The sequence below is a fragment of the Nasonia vitripennis genome, assembly GCF_009193385.2.
Source record: "Nasonia vitripennis strain AsymCx chromosome 2 unlocalized genomic scaffold, Nvit_psr_1.1 chr2_random0005, whole genome shotgun sequence".
Lineage (NCBI taxonomy): Eukaryota > Metazoa > Arthropoda > Insecta > Hymenoptera > Pteromalidae > Nasonia > Nasonia vitripennis.
Genome location: NW_022279612.1, coordinates 588,106 through 608,300, shown reverse-complemented (window position 1 = coordinate 608,300; position 20,195 = coordinate 588,106). Strand labels below are relative to the sequence as shown.

Below are 20,195 nucleotides of genomic sequence, written 5' to 3'. Positions count from 1 at the left end.
CAGCATCGACAATGTAGGGCTCAGCACTGTTGAAGAGTTCGATATTATTGCCGGCGATGATGGGCCCTCTTCCTCGCTGTTGCTGACATTATCGTCGTCGACTGCAAAGAAGCGAGCCTTCATTCTTCCGCACGACCGTTGTAGCATTGAACGATGTCGCTGAACAACTCGACCATCTCGAACGCAGTCATAGAAAATAACTCGTCTGCTGATTTTTCAAGCAAGTTGTTTAACCAACGTACTTCCTGCGCACGACCGTTATTCACGATTCGTAGCGCAGCAGCTTGAAAAATCATAGCCGTGTCATTTTCTGGATCTGCATCCGGACAGGGCTCCATGCCTTCGTTCAGACGGCGTCTGATAACTTAAAATATTATTATTGTTAGTAATAATAATTTTTTAAGAAAATTTAAAAATTCTCTTACTTTCATTAATTCGACGGTCGAACGAGCTGTATTGATCGAAAGGTGCATACGGATTCATCGCAACTTCCTCAGCTGTCTCATCCCGAGTCGCAAAGCCACCGAAAACCTCGGCTATCGTAGGACCAAACTCGGGAGCTGGCTCGTAGCGCAACGAGAGCAGAATCATCGCAGCCTCCATCGTTTGCTCGCTACCTCTCAACGGTGCTGGAGCGCCCGCTCTGTAGACAGCCTGCTCGGAGACGCCAGGACGATCATCGCCGTGATCGCTGTCCTTTATCTCGCTCTCAGCATCATCCTCCATGGACTCCTCCATAGGAGCTTGTATATCCTCCTGCATATCCTGTTCCTGCTCCTCCTGCACCTCCTCCTCCTCCTCCTCCTCCTCCTCATCCTCCTCCTCCTCCTCCTTATCCTCCTCCTCCTCCTCCTCATCCTCCTCCTCCTCCTCCTCCTCATCCTCCTCCTCCTCCTCCTCATTCTCCTCCTCGGATGAAGTGCCGACGATTTTTATCACAAAACTAGAATGTTTAAAGTATCTCTGATAAAAATCGGCGATTCAGCGGTACGCGCAAAGCGTCAGCAAGCAGCGCAGCTCGCGTCGCAGCCTCTCCTTGCACATCCGATGAACGCGCACATACCACTCGCGGGTACACTTCCTCTGCACAGGTAGGTTGGCTACGGGCAGGATCGCATCGCGAACTTCGTTCATAGCACTGGACATTTCTGCGACACGTGGTAAGCTGGCTCTCTCAATGACACGCATTTCGAGAGACTGATGACTGCGCTAGCGTATCGTGAAGCTTTGTAGACGGCTCAGGGCTGATATGAAAATATCATGCCTTTCTTAGGAGTGATTTCATAGAATAAGAAGATCGCAGAGCAGAAAAACCGTTAAAGAGGCTGATTTGTTTTAAAACAGCGCATATTACAGCCATAGCTGAGAAATCCAGGCTGCCACCAGTGATCGAAAGAAATAAATCCGATACCGTATTCGCTGTTTGTGATTTAGGCACGTAGCAGTCATAAACCTTAGGCGGATAGCGGACGTCTCAGAGAATGGGCCGTCGCCACCGCTAGATCGGGTGACACGGACCAAACAGTTTTTTATGACTCTACGGCTGATCCTTTTTAATCTCTCTTACCGGACACCTGTAATCTCTGTACAAACAGTTTATACTTGTTCTCAAGTGTCTACCGGAGATCCGATGATTCGTTCTCTGCTTAGTTTTGAAAACTAATCCGTTGGCGATAATAAAACAAAGCCCGAGTCCATGATCACACAATACTTCCTGGAGCTGATTCGCGAAACATTGAGAACCTTTCTTTCGTTCTCACCCGTCTCCGATTTATTCTGATAAGCCCACGACGCTGGAGCTCAAGTGTATACAAATAATCCAGTCCGAGTATAGCGTTACCAACGGTCTCGCATTCTTAAGACAACGAACGTCATTAAAAGGCAAAGAGTGGAGAGGTGCGGTCCCCCTCTACCTACGTGCAGAAATTTTTGCCAACGGCTTACGTTTATGACACGGCTTACACCAATCAGTCCGCTCTGAGTCCCTACAGAGAGCACATACGTGGCCACCATCATAGCAGAATTTAAAAAATTAGCAGCCCAACGCGATGCGCTTCTCCCAAGTATCGAAGCTAAAAAACGTGCAATGGAGAAGCTGAACGGCCAGCTCGAGCGCTACCAGCAGAGAATGCTGGACATGTCAGCGCTGTTGCAGCAAAAACAGCAAGAAGCCGAGCGAAAGGCTTCTCTGGCGGTACAGTTTGTGCCCATCAACGTGAGGTGCAGAGTGTGCATCACCAACAATTCGGAGCACGACGTGTGGCAGCAGTACTGGAGGTGCCTTCTCTTTCGCTGCTGGAAGTGCAACGGGCAGACCTGCCCGTGCATCCTGGATATGGATTCGCCGAGATCGCCTTCGCCTCCACCATCATCAGCAGGCGATGACAACAACGTCCAAGGTACGCCACCGACAGCACGCTGCAACCGCAGCGTACCTTAACTCTTTCATCGGATGCCTACTCCGCCGAAAGAGTTGGTGCCTGGTTTACTGCAAGGAGGGCCGACACGTCAACTGCGGCAACAACGCGCCACTCGGAAGTGTAGGTGTATCGCTTGTTTGTAATTTATAGCGTATAAATTTAGAGTGTGTGTGTGCGCGCGGCTGTGTAAGTATGTTTGTGTGTGTGTGTGCTCGCGATCGTGTGTCATTTTATTATTTCATTACCTTGTAAGCTGAGTCATTCGACTCGTATGCGTTTTTTAGTAAATAAAGCCGAAATTTAGAGTAAGCTGTGCGGGACCGAGTAGTAGAGTTATATATGCACGCGTTTATTTCGATGCGAATCATTCGTCAAGCGACCGGCAAAGCAGCAACTCGACCATGGGACAGGAGCAGAGCAAAGAACAGAAAAAAGGTTCTACGTGGGAGGAAAGACAGCCTCTCATGAGAAGCAAGGAGCCAAAAAAGCAGAACAATCAGTCGTCGTTCTCAACCAACACTTTCTCGTATCCAGAGAAAAGCGGTTATAATAATCTGTCTAAAAAATCCTCCTTCTCCTCGTCACAGAATCAAAAATCCTTTTCCACAAACATCTTTTCGTATTCCGAAAAAGACGGCTACAGCAAGCTGAAACGCTAGTTACAATAATATATATTTCAAAAAACAATCGGCCCTTTTCAGGGCCACCATATAAATTATAGACGTGGAACAATCTCTCTCTTTACAGCGCAGAAAGGATCAGAGTCGGCGCTAGGGCAATAAAAGCCAAACAGCAGGTATACGCGAGAGACAGGTAGACGGCGGCTTTGGAGGATGCGCGCGAGTGTGGCGTAGAGAGGGGAGAGAGAGAGAGAGAGAGAAGCGGCTACGGTACAGCAGCGGTGGGAGCAACCGCGCCAGAGCTCAGGGGCTACTATAGTGTAAAAGGAGAGGGGAGGCTATGGGCTGGTATAGCGAGAGTCGCGCACAGTCGTTCGAGCTTGGGGCCGGTATAGAGAAGACAGTGAAAGAGAGAGAGAGAGAGAGAGAGAGAGAGAGAGAGAGAGAGAGAGAGAGAGTCGCGCTCGGGTCTGCTTGGGGTAAAAGGAGGAGGGCTGGCATCGTATGCCTGATATAGCTTTTGTTTAAAAATTATTTATAATTATTTATAAATAAACAAATAAAAGTCACCCATCGATGACAGACTTTTTTATGACAGAAGCGGTCATAAATCATGTTTATTAACCTTATCAGCTACTGTTGATATAAACATGGGCTTCTGTTTACATAAACAACTGGTGCTAGCCACGGGACTGGTGACGTCACTCTAGACCACGCCCAGTCTCTCCATACCAGCCCACATACTACTGGTGAGCTTGGTATAGTTGGGTTCAAGCGCTTTAGTTTTTGATTTTATACTCGCTTTGCTCGCCTTTTTTCGATGTGCCAAGGTGTTAATTAAATAAATTATCAAGTTTGGAGCGCGTGGTGTAGTTGGGTTTAAGAGCTTTGGTTTTTAATTTATACTCGCTTCGGTCGCCTTCCTCGGATGTGCCCAGGTGTTATTTAGATACATTACAGAGCTTGGGGAGCTTCGTGTAGTTGGGTTTAAGCTCTTTGTTTTTAGATTTATACGTGCTTTGCTCGCCTTCCTTCGGTGTGCCAAGGTGTTGATTAGATAAATTATTGAGCTCGGGGAGCGTGGTGTAGTTGGGTTTAAGCGCTTTGGTTTTTGATTTTATACTTGCTTTGCTTGCCTATTTTCGATGTGCTAAGGTGTTGTTTAAATATATTACTGAGCTCGGGGAGCTTGGTGTAGTTGGGTTTCTTTGTAGGTGAAGGAGTAGTGACAAACGTAAACAATACTTGCAAAATAATGGCCATTAACATAAGTAAACAAGACGTGACCATAGAAGTGGATCCAAGAGAACTGATACCTTTCGATACAGGACCTCAAGAAACTGACAGTGAGTTTAATGACGACATGATTGTGGTCCAAATAGAGAGACTAGAAAGAGTAAAAGAAGCAATCAGGAGAGATCATTTAAATCGAGAAGAATTGGACATAGTCGATCGGATTATCGAAGACTACCTAGACCGATTTCTACTTGCAGAAGAAACTACTCAACTACAGAAAAGAAGTGTCTAGCTGTATTATATGCACTGTATCACTGTTAAGTGACGAAGTTCCTGGATAAATTATTTAGAAACATTATAAAGAATTACACAAAGCCAGTAAAAAGAAGATCCAGAAACTTCGACGCTTAACTAATCCTCGAAGGAATTTACCCGAAACCAAAACAAACTTCTCCTCCCTCGGCTGAAGCGCGCGTGCACAGCCGACGCTGCAGTTTAGCCGTTGACCATAGTATTAGGCCCATAAGGCATAATGAGTAAGACAAAGAGCGCGGCTAGGCTGAAGTAAGAAGAGAGGAGAAGTAAGTACCCCGCGTGGGAGAAAGCTTCGACTCTCTCTCAAGCATCACCTCCCCCGAAACGACACTCCAGGGTGTGCGCTCCTAGAGAAAGGACGCTAATTTTAAGAGTTTAGATTTTGAGTAATTTGCCTTTGAGAAATTCAATAAGTTTTGTTTCATTTGAGTGTCTGATTTAATTTGTGTTTTGATAAGCAGATAATAAACATCACTGCAATCCATGTGTTGAGTTTTGGAAAATAAGTCATTCAGAATACAACCAATTTTGAGCCATCCTCCGTTTTGCTAAAACATCTTGCCAAAAAGGAGATCTAAACCCCGCAACCTTTTCCGAGCAGTCATCCCAGTTTTTCCGAGCATCCTTTCGGGTTAAATTACTTCTCAAATTCCAGAAGTCCACAGAACAAAGTAAGTAGCATTTAATTCAATATTTCTGAACTTTGACATTTCGGTTAAATCAAACAGTTCTGCCTCGACAAATTAGTGTTCTCACTGATCTCCCCCGTATGGGAGAGTAGCTAAGCGCCCACGTTTTAATAATATTTCATTGTTAGCTGGTGGAATCGGTTCTATCCTAACAAAACTGGGGGTTCGTCCGGGATCTGCTTGGCTTTTGTTGCTTGCAAGACTGTTTGGGTTTCTGTGTTTAAAATAATTTTTTTTGGTGAGTGAGTGAACATAAAAAAAAAGATCCCAATTAAGTGCGCGTAAATACGAAAAATATTAAAAAGTCATAAGTGCGACAAAGAGAGAAACGAGAGAATATAAAAAGCAAGAGCATTGACAGGAGTTTGAAATTCGAGACGCGCGCGCAAGCACACAGACGCCGTGACGTCACTGCAGCCACATATCGGGTGGGACGCGCAGTAACGTCAGCGATTTTAAAATATTTTTTTTTATTATTTCTTGTGACTCTTACAATTAATAAGTTCGGACGTTTTACTAGTTAAAAATCATTGAGACCCAGTGGATATTAGGAGAGGTACCCAAATAAGACAAAACGCCATAATATTACACAATATCTTTTCTTACACCAGCAATTTTCTTTACACACTCAATGCACATGCAGTTTGAGGAGTCCTGCCACACAACATATACACATAAAAGTTCATTATAAGTACTTTGATATTACACACAAAGAGTAGAATCAAGATTTTGAAAATTGGCATCGCATTCGAGTCACACACCAACAATCTACAATATACCTCCGTAGTTTGATATCACAAATTATTGTTCACTAACCAGTACACAGAGAGACGCATAAAACAGTAACTTCCAAAACATTTACACATAGAATCACACCAATTTTCATTCAACAATTTTTTTTTTTGCATTACATTTTGATTGCCGACACTTGACTCCAAAAACAGGCACAGTCCTAAATTTTACAGTCTAATTCAGAACTAACAAAAAAAAAAAAAACACAAATTCTAATTGACACTATTCGCCTTGACACTCTGTATTTAACTAAAATTACACTTGTAACACTGCACTATTTCTCTTGAATACAGAACACACGTAGGGGTGGGCCCGTTAGGACACTGCTCGTGCCCCAAAATAACCGAAATACCCAGAATCTGGTCGACGAGTAGCACTAGAGTGCACTGGCAAGTGATCGCCAGAAGTCGAGCCAGGGCCTTGACGAGGCTGCTGCGTAGAGTCTTGGACTCCGGCTTTCGCAGGAGAAAGTCTGGGCTCTTGCACTCGAACCAGCTAACTTGGGTGTTGACACGCCTATTGAGAACCTGTAAATACCAAAAATAAATAATTTTATGCGTATTTGTACCCTAGAAAATAATTAATACCATATTTTGACCACTGAGCGAGGAAACACCCATGACGTCATTCAGACTCATTGTCAGCACTGTCCTACTTGATCTTGAGGATGTTTGTAAAAAAATTTCAAGCTGCTGCTGACTGCCACGAAAGCTGAAAAGAAAGACAAAACAAGTTTACACAAAGCAACAGTTCTCGGGTTGTTTGCAAGAAATTTAATATTTATTTAATAAAAAAAAACTTATCTGAGTCAGATGATAGAGTTGCAGCTGCGACATTGGGAACAATCCTGGGCCCGAACTTTGACCTTTGCAGGAACACCGTGATAGCACGCACACGCACTTTTGATTGAACGATACGAGACGACACGCACGGTTCACCTTTTGCAAAACAATTAGCAATAATTTGAAGGCGAAAAGTACACGCTACGCAACACGAGGCAACAGCTGACGCAAACGGACTCGACTAGGGAGTTTGACTGTAGTGAGAAGTTAGGCGCGGAGCGGTGCCACACCCAAACTAGTGACTATAGACTCGAGAGCGGGCGGACGCCATTTTGAGAGCGGCGGAGCGCGCGCGAATATTTGAATTCGAATATTGAACCTCGAGACTTTTCAAGAGAATTATTGTAAAGTAAATTCAGTAATTAAACAATTAAACTATTGCTACTGTATTTAGACCGGATTAACGAAAACAAGGGCGTGTCCATTGGAATTAAATTATTTCCTTACGACTTTGAAATATTACGTGACAGTTTGAGACCATTCAGAAACAATAGTTTTTTTTTTCATAATAGGGCTTTTACATAAATATAAATAATCTTTACGGTTAAGACTATTATTCAAACATTATATGTTAATAATTATAGGCGAATTAATTTCGAAAACACTATTTAGAGGAAATTCATTTACATAATCGATAACAACAAATAGTCATCTATTATTTTTTTAAATAAATAAATTAATTTTGAATTATACAAAATAATTAGCATAATTAAATTTTCTTTTCGGGAATTTTTGCGAAGAAAATAAATCACGTAAATATTTTAATTGAATTTACAAAACCGGATAATCACTCTTAATTTAAATTTGACTTAAATTTTGACAGAGGACACGACACAAATTTTCTTTTTCTTATTAAAAAAAAAAAAAAATGCACGATTTGACGACTCTCGTTGAATAAGCCTTTAGTTTAGACACATACCCGTGAACACTTAATATTAATTTAGTATTAATATTTTATTACAATATTTTATTGACTACTGGTTTTATGATTAATCATTATCACCATTTATTATTATTTATCGAACCCCACAATAATTAAACGAAAATTAACTATCAAAAATCCCACAATTTCGTTTACGTTACCCCTTAATATACTTCAATATATTATCTATACCCACATCATAAAATTTTAATTACAATAATAATAATAATGATAAATATAACATTGGGATTGTGAGGAAAGGAAATAAGGCTTTAATAAAATAGTGGCAAGGAATTACGGATTCTCTATAAAGCAAGAACGTTTTAGAAGCATTTAGAGTACGATCTAGAGGATTATTTAGAATTTTCTACGACAATTAAGAGGCAGTAAATCTATTCAAAATGACAGACGAGACCGGCAATAGGACGGGTGAAAACACAGGAGCAGACTTGGCTACCACCATGGCCAATAGCTTCATGCTTATGAGTTGCGTAAGCGGCATACCAAGCTTTGACGGGAAACATACCAAGTTAAGAGAATACATACAATATTTGAAGAATGCAAATGAACTTGTAACTGAGGCAATACGACCACAATTTATGCAAAATGTGCTACAGAGAATAACCGGAGCAGCGAAGAAGAGTCTCAACAACAAAACCATAACAACAGTAGAAGACTTAATTAAACATTTAAAGCAGAGATTTGGTCCAGGCAGGGACTTTAGTTATTATAACACACGTATCCAGACGGTAAAGATGAGGCAAGGAGACACTGTAGGAGATTTTTATGACGAATTGAACGTTTTACTGAGCAGCGCCAGGAATGCATTGAAAGAAGAAAAGAGAAAGTGACAACCTTGACGCGATAATGGAACCATTGGAGATTGTGGCAGTCGATATATACATAAGGGGATTACCAGCTAATTTATCGGAAAGAGTGGACTTATTCAAACCAAAGAATCTAGGTGAAGCATATGAAGAGGCTGTACGACTAGAAACACGCATGGAAGCCAGGATCATACCGGACTCCAGGCCACGAGTGAATCGAAGTTATTATAATACAGAAAGAAGGGATAGTTATAATAATGGATACCGCAATGAAGATGGCGGATATAACAATGAAGAATACAGAAATCAAGATAGATATGACAACAGAAATCGCAGACATGACGATTTTATAGGATATATGCCTGAAGAAGAAGAATGTGCAGGATATGTCGAGGAGGAAGAAGATTATGCAAGATACGACAACGAAGATGAAGACTACGTAGGCTACGTCAATGAGCCTGAACAACGCCAACGAGAATTCCAAGATAACCATAGGAGGAACAATTATAACCGGAATAACTACAACCAATGGTTATCAAGGTTATCAGAGAGGAAATGGTAGTGGCAACAATTACAATAGAGAAGGATACCAGTGGGGGTATAACAACAGCAACAGACAAGGAGGGAGCAATTGGCCGTTGTGGAATAGAAACTATGGTCAAAGAAACCAAAGGCAAATTTTTAATCACGAAACTGGACGTCGTGAAAATTATCAATCTAGTGGTCCGGATAGACGAGAGAATTACAATAATTATCCCAATAACTGGAGAAACGGCAATGCAAGAAACTATCAACAAAACGAGAACGAACGAGAGAATTTAAACTCTCAAAGGGCTCGTCATGGAGAAAGAATGACGAGCCAGGAACAGAATCAACAACCTATCCAGAAACCACAGCAGAATGTGGACTACCAGAAATATCAACAACAAACACAGGGTTACAATCAAGGCAGGCAAAACCCAAATCAGAGCAGCCAGGACAACCAGGTGCAGCAAAAGGCACCAGTGATGGCGATAATGACAAGGGAACAGGAACTTCCAATATATGGACAGCCGACTGCAAGGGACCTGAAGAGTTTAATTGGGAAAATGATGAACCAACAGCAATAAAAGTACACATACCACAAGGAACCACGAAACCTTGGTTAACATTCATGATAGACAATGGAGCAAGTGTAAATCTAATCAAATTAAGTTTTATACACGATGACATGCCAATAAATATGAAAGATGTGAGGAATCTTGGAGGAATAACCACGGGAACAGTACCGACTCTAGGAGCAGTTTATTTGCTTATCAGAAATACACCAGTGAAATTCCACATAGTGACAGACGATTTTCCGACACCACACGATGGACTATTAGGAAGAAATTATTTAAAGAAGGAAGAGGCTGTCATTTCTTATTTCAACAACGCTCTAATGGTAGGCGGAGACGTGATGCACCCAATACCATTTCTGGGACAAGAAAAGGAATACAGAGAGAAGAGAAAAAGGGCACATAATTCTTACAAAACCAGCAACGTGTACAAGTCGAAGACAAGCAAGACGATAAAGAAGCACCTGTAACAGATGTATCCAAAAATGAGAAGACACCAGCAAAGACGAAACATGTTTTAAAGGCCAGAACTCGGCAAGTTGTAAGAATCAATCTAATCAGAAGTGAATTAAAAGAAGGATACATACCCAGAATCGATGTAGGGAATGAAAATGTATTTTTGGGAGAAGGAGTAGTAATTAACAACAACAACACCTGCAAAATGATGGCGATTAATACGAGTGAAGAAGACGTCATGATAGAGGTCGATGCCAAAGAATTAATGCCATTTGACACGGAGCCAAATTTTCTAGAAGAAACAGACAGCGAATTTAATGGTGAAGTTATAGTGGACAGAATTAAGAGGCTAGAGAAGGTGAAAGAATCAGTTAGAAGAAGTCACTTGAATCAAGAAGAACTAAAAATAGTGGACCGTATAATAGAAGATTATTTAGATAGATTTTTATTACCAGGAGACAATTTACCGTGTACAGATATGATCCAGCACCACATACATTTAGAGGACGACATACCTATAAACACGAAACAATATAGGCATCCTCCGAAACATAAGCAAGTCGTCAGAGAGAGTGTGGAGAAGAAATTGCGAGATAAAATTATTAGAGAATCGAATTCACCATGCAACTCACCAATATGGATAGTACCAAAGAAGCCTGACAGCCATGGAAACCCAAGATGGAGGATGGTAATCGACTTTCGCGAGATCAATAAAAAGACAATCAGAGACGCCTACCCTCTGCCTAACATTGTCGACATCAAGGACCAATTAGGTGGTGCAACATGACCTTGCAAATGGATTCCAGCAGATACCAATGGCACCAGAAGACTGTTACAAGACAGCATTCACAACCCTCAACGGACATTATGAGTACACACGTTTACCAGAAGGTCTGAAGAACGCAACGGCGACATTTGAACGCTTAATGGATGAGGCACTTAGAGGTTTGCAAAACATAGAGATGTTAGTATATTTAGATGATATTATAGTCTACAGCAAGGACTTGCAAGAACACGAACAGCGAATTAGACATATGATGGATAGACTAAGGCTCGCCAAACTGGTACTGCAGCCAGATAAAATTGAATTTTTTAGACGAGAAGTAGGATTCCTAGGGCACAAAATAAGTTCCAGAGGAATTGAACCAAATCCAGAAAAGGTGGAAGCAATAACAAAGTTACCCACACCAAAGGCAATGTAAGAACGCTACTAGGAATGTTTGGATACTACAGGAAGTAAGTACATTAAGGACTTTGCGAAGATAGCTAAACCACTAAATGACCTGCTCAAGAAAAACGTAAAATTTGAATGGACAGAAGATTGCGAGAAAAGCTACCAGATATTGAAAGATTGCCTTGTGAGAGAACCCATATTACAATTCCCAGATTTCAACAAGGAGTTCACACTGACCACTGATGCGTCAGATTACGCAATAGGAGCAGTATTAAGCCAAGAAAAGGACGGCTTCGATCACCTAGTACAATATTTGTCTAGAGCGCTCAACAAAGCCGAGATAAATTATTCAACCACGGAGAAAGAATGCCTCGCAGTACTTTACGCCTTGCACCAGTTTAGACCTTATTTATTGTGCAGAAAATTTACACTAGTTAGTGACCACGAACCACTAAACTGGATGCACAGCAGAAAAGACCCAGACCAAAGACTCATGAGGTGGATGTTTAGATTCACCGGGTACGAGTACACTTTTAAGTATAAACCAGGAAAGCTGAATAAAAACGCAGATGCACTATCACGGAATCCACCAGAAATGACTGAAGAAGAGATCAACAAAAATCTACCTAGTATCAAAATAATGGTAATAGAAGAAAAACAAAGTAAACAAGATAAGGCGGCAGCAAGTGTAGCAAAACCAGTCAAGGGAATTGTGCAACCACGCACCAGGATACAATCAACAGGCGACATAGCAAATAAACCTAGAGGAAGAGGAAGACCCATAGGAGCCAAAACCAATAAAGAGGCACCAAAGTTGGAGCATAGCGTGATATCTCAAAGAACTAGAGCAAGACGCGCACAAGTACAGAGTCCAGTGGGACAGTACATCAAACAAGGAGCAATACCCATAGTACCTGAACCCATTGCATCAAGAAAAGCCATAAAACCAGGAAAACCAGTGACAGCTAAACCCACAGCTGAAACATCGACTGAAGCGTCAACAGCAGAAACTAGCTCCATTCAGCTGAAAGAAATCCCAGAAAGTTCAACCGATGCAGACTCCGATACATCGATGACAGTCAACCCATCTTGACGATCGTGGTTATCTTCGACAACCAACGAAGACACCGACTCAGAGAAGTCACCGATACCAGACCCAAGGTATAGTGGACTACGACAAGAAAACACAGAGACGACGGAAGAAGAAACACAAGATGACGAAGTATTTTCTTTAGAAGGAAACCAAGATAAAACTATAAGCAACATTGCAATAGAGGTCAGCGCAATAGAAGGATCCAACACAGAAGAAAGTTCCGAAGACGAATCAATTAAGAACCTATCAGTAAAGACGACTCTAACTAGAGAAGAGGTAGAAGAAGCAAGCAGAAAATTTGAAGAGAGTATGAAAAGATATGAAATGGATAAAGACACCAATACCACAGAATCAGGGACAGAAATTGCGATACAGCTACAGATACCCTCACACTTTTCAGATGATGATGAAGTAGCAGATGAAGTACGTGAAGCAATCTACACATCCGACCCACGGTTTCAAACAGAAGAAGAAATAGATATAGATAATGTATGGAGAAAAAGCGTGCAGAAATTAATAAAAAGAGCACGACAAAAGCTACAGGAGACCACAAGAGAAGAAAACTCAGGAAGCGACTCCGACGTCGAAAGCCTGGCTGACATAATTATGCCGCCGCCAAGGAAAACATTATCTGTGACCCCGACGATAACAAGTGGTAGCCCTACAGCCAAGAGCACACCACAAAATAAGACGAAAGCAGGCAGGAAATTAGGAGTATTAAGTGAAATAGAAGCAGAAGATGGATCAATAATAGACATAAGATTTTCAAAACCGCCTGAAATAACAATGCCTTTTCTCCTGCCTACACCACCAAACCTAGAGCCACTAAACAAAGACTACACTCCAACAGAAAATGATCATGAATCGGAAGATGCCCCAACACACATAACATTCAAGAAGATTCCCCAGAACATAATCACCCTAAGAGAATGCATCACGCACAAAAGAGATAACATTGTTCACTTTCTATCGGCAGACTGCGACAACACTTGGCCAGTAACCAGATTATTAGTAGAAATCGGAGCCATAGACTTAACGAAAATCAAGAGTAAAAAGCTAAAGATAGGCGAAATCCTAGTCACGTCATTCAAAAAAACATCACATATTCACAGTAATAATGAAAGACAAATGCTTCAACGTAATAAAAATAGAAAATTTAAACAAGGGACTTCGGAATCTAAAAGAAACACTCATCAATAAAAAAATTACAAGTTTCCGAATAGCGAGAAAAGGAGACATATTAGACCAATTAGAATCGCCAATAATTTTAGACGTACTCTACAAACATTTTCACGGAAGCAGAATAAGAGTGACAATGTGTTATGGAAAAGCACAAGTATCAGCTGAAAAACACAGAAAGGAAATAATTAGCCATCTTCACGACAGTCTAACAGGAGGACACAAGGGAATCAATCAAACTTACCAGAAAATAAGAGAACGATATTATTGGCCAGGAATGAGAAACGACGTTCAAGACTACATTCGAAGATGTGCAGAATGTCAAGAGCAGAAAATAGAGAGATTCAAAACTAGAGAGCCGATGATAATAACCGATACACCGATAGAGGCTTTTGACAAAGTATCGATCGACACACTAGGAAAACTTAAGATGACCCCGAGAGGAAATTGCCATCTATTGACAATGCAATGCAACCTAACCAAATATTTAATAGCCATACCCATCAAAAATCTCAACGCCACAACAATAGCAGATGCATTGGCAAAGTATCTCATTTGTCAATTTGGGGCTCCGAGAGCCATACTCTCCGACAGAGGAACCAGTTTTCTGTCAAAAATAGTGGAATCATTATTAAAATTGTTCAAAATAAACCATTTAACGACGTCTGGATATAGACCTCAGACGAATGGGTCACTGGAAAGAAGTCACGCCCCACTTATAGAGTTCATTAGAATATACTCCGAAAGGTATGACGATTGGGACCATTTAACACCATTTGCAACATTCACTTACAACACTAATGTACACGCAGCAACTAATTTCACCCCTTTTGAACTCGTTTACGGGCGAATAGCGCGTTTCCCTTTGAGAATACCATCCGACGAAAAACTAAAAACCTACAATGTTTACATGCGCGACCTAGTATTAAGGTTAGAAGAAATGAAAATTTTAGCAGGCGAAACCCAAATAGCGAATAAAATTAAAACAAAGGACAGGTATGACGAGAAAGTCAGAGCCTTTAAGGGTAGAGTAGGCGTATACGCGAGACTAATAAATGAACCCCGTGTAAGCAAATTTGATGCGTATAGGAATAAACCATTGAGAATAATCGAATTCTTAGGTAGGAAAAATGTCCTTCTAGAGTACCCGAATGGAAAGCGCATACGAAAACATATAGATAAATTGAAAGCCGTAAAGGATAAGTCCGATAACGAGGATTCAGACTCTTTCAACTAATCGATAACAATGTTACAGGATGAAAATTTTAGAAATAATAATAATAATATTTAATCTACTCAACGTGGGGAGATGCGAAACCATGTACCAGATAGAACCCCTAAACCCCAATCCCGGAATATACTTCGAGAAGCTGGACGTGATCAGGATCAAAAAGGCGACGTGGAAGCTCAACATCTACATTGACGTCGAAGACTTCATGCAGACGCACAACGCAACGGACTCGTACAAAGAAATATTCGAGATCTGCAAGAAAGTAATGGAAGAAAGAAAATGCAGACACACCCTAGCCATTGACCTACTGCAAATAAAAGAACAAGAATTAGGAAAGACCGAAGAAAAGATAAAAGAGACAATAGCAAGTCTAGGACACACACAGTACCCCACAGCACGAATTCCAAGAAGCATCAGGACAAAGAGACTAGTACCACTAGGCATAATTGGAAGTATAAGTAGCAGTTTGTTCGGACTCGTGACTAACGACGAAGTGGACAACATAAATAAAAATATAGACCAGCTCTTCCAGGACCAAAGCAAAATGGTTCATTTACTAGACGAGAATTCCCACATAATCTCAGCAAAATTTGAGGAATTATACAACATAACCAGCAACCACCAGAAAGTGTTGCAAGGATTCGAAAAAGAATTAACAAAGACGATCAAAACAATACTACGAGAAAAAGATCAAATGAACTACCAAGTTGAAGTAGTAATATACGTTAAACGACTAGAATCGACATTGGACCATGTGATTAAAAGTAATGAGAAATTACTAGAAATCCTACGAAAATTAAAAGAAGGAAAAGTACACCCAGACCTTATGAAACAGGACATTGTTCAACAAATGAACATGGATGTAAAAAGAGTGAGTCAAGATTTAGAATTTCCACCACCACCAGAGCACATGAGAGCCGAAGAATTAGCCAGAATATCGGAAATTGACGCCATTCACCAGAATGGGCGAACATTAGCAGTGCTACATCTACCTCTAGTAGATCGCATGCCTTATCAATTGTACAAGATGCACCCTATTAACATACCACAAAACATGAAAAATGAAACGATGGGACAAGCCTTCATAAGACCATCACATGAATACATCGCCATTAGCTACGATCATACCAGGTACATAAAATTCAATGAGGATCAAAGACAAATGTGCATTAAAACGCACTATGCAGACATATGCCCAATACTAGGAGCACTCAGGAATGTCTCAGAATCAAGGGACTGTGAAATAACATTACTCTTGAACCCCAGTCAAAAGGCCATTACACAATGTGATATACGATACAGACTGAGCGAACAAACTCAGTGGACGTACCTAAATTATGACAAATCATGGCTCTATTCAACAATTCGACCAGAAATACTAAACATCATTTGCCAAGACAAACATGAAAACAAGGTAACGATAAAAGACGCAGGAATCGTTCACATAGCACCAATATGCATAGGAACAACGGCTGAGGCGACCATCACCGGAGAAGTTACCAGGAACACCGAGTTTACCTACGTGTACAAACCAGAAATAAACTTAAAAATAACAGATATTTACCCCCTACTGAATCAAGAAGACACCACTTTAGAAGTGCACAGCTCAGAAAACATAGATGTACTAGGACCAAATATGGCCAACAATGACGGAAGGCCATTGCATGAAATAGTCAGCAAACTAAGAGAAATAGGCGAACATAAACGACAAAACTACAGTACAAAGACAGTACTATATGGAAGCATGACCGTCCAATTAATAATAGTAACGACAATAATAATTATCATCATAAAGATGAAGTGTCTAAGAAAATGGCGCTGCCCAAAGAATAAGAAGTGCAGAAACCCATCAGCGAGAATAAACACCAAAAGACGAAAGATCGAAACAAAAGATGAGGAAATCGAACTCGAAGACATTCTAGGAAGCCATAAAAACCACGCAATCCTGCGACTAGACCGCGAAATCCCTAAAACGAATGCGCAATCGACAACAAAGAAATTTGCACTACCCAAACAAGAAGCAGAATGCTCATGAGTGAATGAAATTAAATTTTTGAATTTCCAGGACGCTTGTACATAGCAAAATAATGCTTAACCAATCAAAAATTTTTTTTCTCTAACATGATTGATGTAATCTATTTACAGAACAAAACAAAGGAATACACAATGGACTTTAGACCAAGAACAAACATTTCAATGTTCTGCGATGTAGACATACCACTATCAAACATAATAAGAGAATTTGAAAGAGTAGGAGAACCCCAGAAAGCCCGTGTAGAAAAACACAGATGTGAACGAGAGACCAAAAAGATAACGCTATCTTTCAACTCAGAAAGAGAGATAGCAAAAGCATATGAACTCAGATCCCTATAGCCAAGCAAAATAAATTAAAGAGGAACAGCAAGAGAGCAGCACCATACCAAACTCCCATGATAACCACAGGACCAAAAACAGCAATAGGAGATTTGATAGACCTCACTCCAAAAGAAGAACCAACAGTTAGATCTGAAGTACACGTGGTTAGTCAATCATCAACACCTCAACCAATCAGGAACAGATTGTTCTGCCTACTGCCTTGGGACGGCAATGATAGAGAGAAAGACGAAATGTTCTTCAGACATTTCGCCCAGTTCGGGACACTAGCATACTACGAAACAGTCAAAGACAAAAAGGGACGTTTGTCATACGGATACGTGCAATATTTCACACAAGAAGACTCCAAAGCCACCAAGGAAGAGAGTGACCCAATGTACAAAGCAACATTTGCCGAACCGCGAAGACTACCACGTGCAGCGCAAGGAACCGCAAATACTAAATTCCATGAAAGATGCAAACAGATGATAGAAGTAGAAATATACAACTTACATGAAATAACATGCAAAAAGCAAATAGCTTGGACCCAAGACAATGTCAGTGAAGACCCACTGAGAAAGTTACACCCACTACAGGAGACAATTATGGAATTAAAAGAAAAAATAGCAAAACTGGAAAATCAAAAGGAAAACAACCGACATCCACTAACACCCAGGACAAATAGAGTGAGCCATGAAAGACCCAAGACCCCAGAAGCCACTCTCCCTGACCTAGATGAAAATGATAGCAGTATGAGCATAGAATAAGACAGATAAATTTACATTTTGCTACCGTATTATATAACCATAATAAACAATAGTTAGGACCAATGACCCTGTATGAATGAATGAATGCATAAACGAAAATACATCGCATGAATTAAAATAACCAAACACACATAACATATAATTATCATACCACTCTCTTTGAATTATTTTCAGATATGGACCAAGTTTTGAAAAATATCGTCACCTCAATCGTCTTCGACGAAGTTTTGGACCATGTCACAATCTGTTTTGACCCCGCGGAAAAACTCCCTATGGTAATGAAGCTATTGAACAGTTATGGCCCAAACAACACCGTCACGTTTGAAATCATTCCAAGAGGACCACACCATGACTCAGCGAGATTAACTATTAAGTACAGAACATGGACAAGCGCGACGAGACTCAGAAGCGATTATAAGACATCCAGAACAGAGGACAGGATGCCAGTAGAACAGAGAGTAGAAGCACCGACTGATTCGGACAGCTCAGACACAGACGACGAACATAGCAGCAGCGACAGCAGTACCACTGACGGAACCGACGGAACGGACAACACTAGCGACACTCCTGAAAGCGACGCTAACGACGAAAATGACGAAGTAATTTTAAATTCAGACGAAGATGTCCCACAGCAAGACAATGACAATAACGAAGACAACATGAACAACGACAATGACCACATCCCAGACAACAATGACAACAATTACGGCAGTAATGACATCGACAATGCAGACAACAACGATATCAACAGCGACGACAATATTAATGATAACGGCTACCCCTTGCAGTACAATCCCCAAAACAACGTGGAATTACTCAAGATGAACCTGACGGACGCTTATACGATAACGCAGAGGCATTGTTCAGACAGTACGGACCATGCCACACAGAACACTACATGTCCATGACAGACGACACTAAAGCCATATCGACACGGTACGAGTTAGACAGACATGCACGGAAAATAATAAATCTGTACAGACAATATATACAACGGACAGACGAGGACGTGCAAGGACTTCGACGGCAAGAAAGAGAACAGGAACCACCGACAACAGAATACGTTAGATCGGACGATACTATTTGTGTACGAGTACCGCGGACAGTAAGCAAACAAAAACTGACGGAAATATTTGCAACATTTGGAGAAATAGCTGACATACGACGCACCAAACCGAACGACGAAGGCGAACGTTATACAGCATTTATACAATACAGACACAAGGACAGCGCATACAAAGCAGTAACAGAAACTGACAATACATACTTACCGAAATAGGCTTATAATCGAAGACAACGGACGACAAAACCAGCGACGACGTAGGAAAATGCACAGGAGCGACAGAGAACCGAAGGACCACAGGAACCCGCACAGAGACAAAGACGATGGACGTTGGACCCCGCCAACAACACAAAACTGTATGTTCTCGCACCACCTGACACGACACAACAGGAATTCAGAGCGGACTTCATAAAATACGGAGAAGCAATACAGATAGAGTTAACGAACGGAAAAAAGGAGAATAATGAAAAAGTAGGATACGTTATTTACAAGGACAAAATAGACGCCATCGACGCCAAACTAAACGGACCACGAAAATACAAAATTGACTGGAAGTTAACGCCACAGACTACTGAGACACTATTACATTTTACATGCGGAGACCAAATACCGATACAAAGTTTTACAGACCACACACGCGACTGTACCACAACTACACTACGGCTAAGACAAAAAAAAGAACAACCGAGTACCAGCAGACAAGCCGACGAGAGACAGAATGCTGACACATCAGGGACAGCAACGCAGTCAACAAGAGCACCAGTCTCAGTACACAGAGCCTTATACATCGACTACAGCTCATCAAGTGATGAAGATTTAAATGAAGTAGAAATAGCCAGATCAATACGACAGCGACAACTGACCATAGACAATAGACAACATCAAAATGAGAGAACAGATGAGGCAGAAGCACCAGCAAGGCACGAGGACGAAGCAGCTAATGAGTTATGACAAGAACTGGATAAAATTGACTTCAAGAAGATATTAGACGTTAGTTTTTAAGTGACGACACCGTGACGCTAGTTTAAGTTAGATTTAAGAAACCAAGAGTGCCATAAAAGTTTTGTAGTCAATAAAAGATGCAGAACATAAGTATTATTGAACCAAGTTACCACTATTG

At 41.1% G+C, this 20,195-nt stretch overlaps 3 protein-coding genes across 4 annotated transcripts in view; 1 reads left to right on the top strand and 2 right to left on the bottom strand.

Annotated features, from left to right (window-relative positions):
* The window catches only part of LOC100301564 (TGIF-like), a 160,532-nt gene that overhangs the window by 23,167 nt on the left and 117,170 nt on the right, over positions 1-20,195 (bottom strand). The gene's annotated exons all lie outside the window — the stretch shown is intronic.
* On the top strand, positions 5,059-19,098 carry LOC116416434 (GATA zinc finger domain-containing protein 14-like). 2 transcript variants are annotated; one of them, XM_032601518.1, is made up of 2 exons: positions 5,059-5,262; positions 18,187-19,098. In XM_032601518.1, the coding sequence occupies exon 2, from the start codon at positions 18,189-18,191 to the stop codon at positions 18,918-18,920; it is 732 nt and encodes a 243-aa protein (XP_032457409.1). In that variant the 5' UTR covers positions 5,059-5,262; positions 18,187-18,188; the 3' UTR covers positions 18,921-19,098. The 2 variants fall into 2 exon arrangements, with proteins under 2 accessions (XP_032457409.1, XP_031780972.1); XM_031925112.1 differs by lacking the exon at positions 5,059-5,262 and adding an exon at positions 5,783-5,836.
* Positions 5,913-6,725, bottom strand: LOC107981721. The gene is made up of 2 exons (XM_016988152.2): positions 6,660-6,725; positions 5,913-6,599 (listed from the first exon to the last, which is right to left on the bottom strand). Exons 1-2 carry the CDS (start codon positions 6,708-6,710, stop codon positions 6,318-6,320), a joined length of 333 nt encoding a protein of 110 aa, XP_016843641.2. The 5' UTR covers positions 6,711-6,725; the 3' UTR covers positions 5,913-6,317.

Excerpts from the sequence above, each read along its gene's own strand:
- LOC107981721 (XM_016988152.2), bottom strand. The coding sequence starts at position 6,710 with ATGAGTCTGAATGACGTCATGGGTGTTTCCTCGCTCAGTGGTCAAAAT. Across the intron at positions 6,600-6,659 it reads CGCTCAGTGGTCAAAATATG|GTTCTCAATAGGCGTGTCAA; the intron begins GTATTAATTATT and ends TGGTATTTACAG.
- LOC116416434 (XM_032601518.1), top strand. The coding sequence starts at position 18,189 with ATGGACCAAGTTTTGAAAAATATCGTCACCTCAATCGTCTTCGACGAA.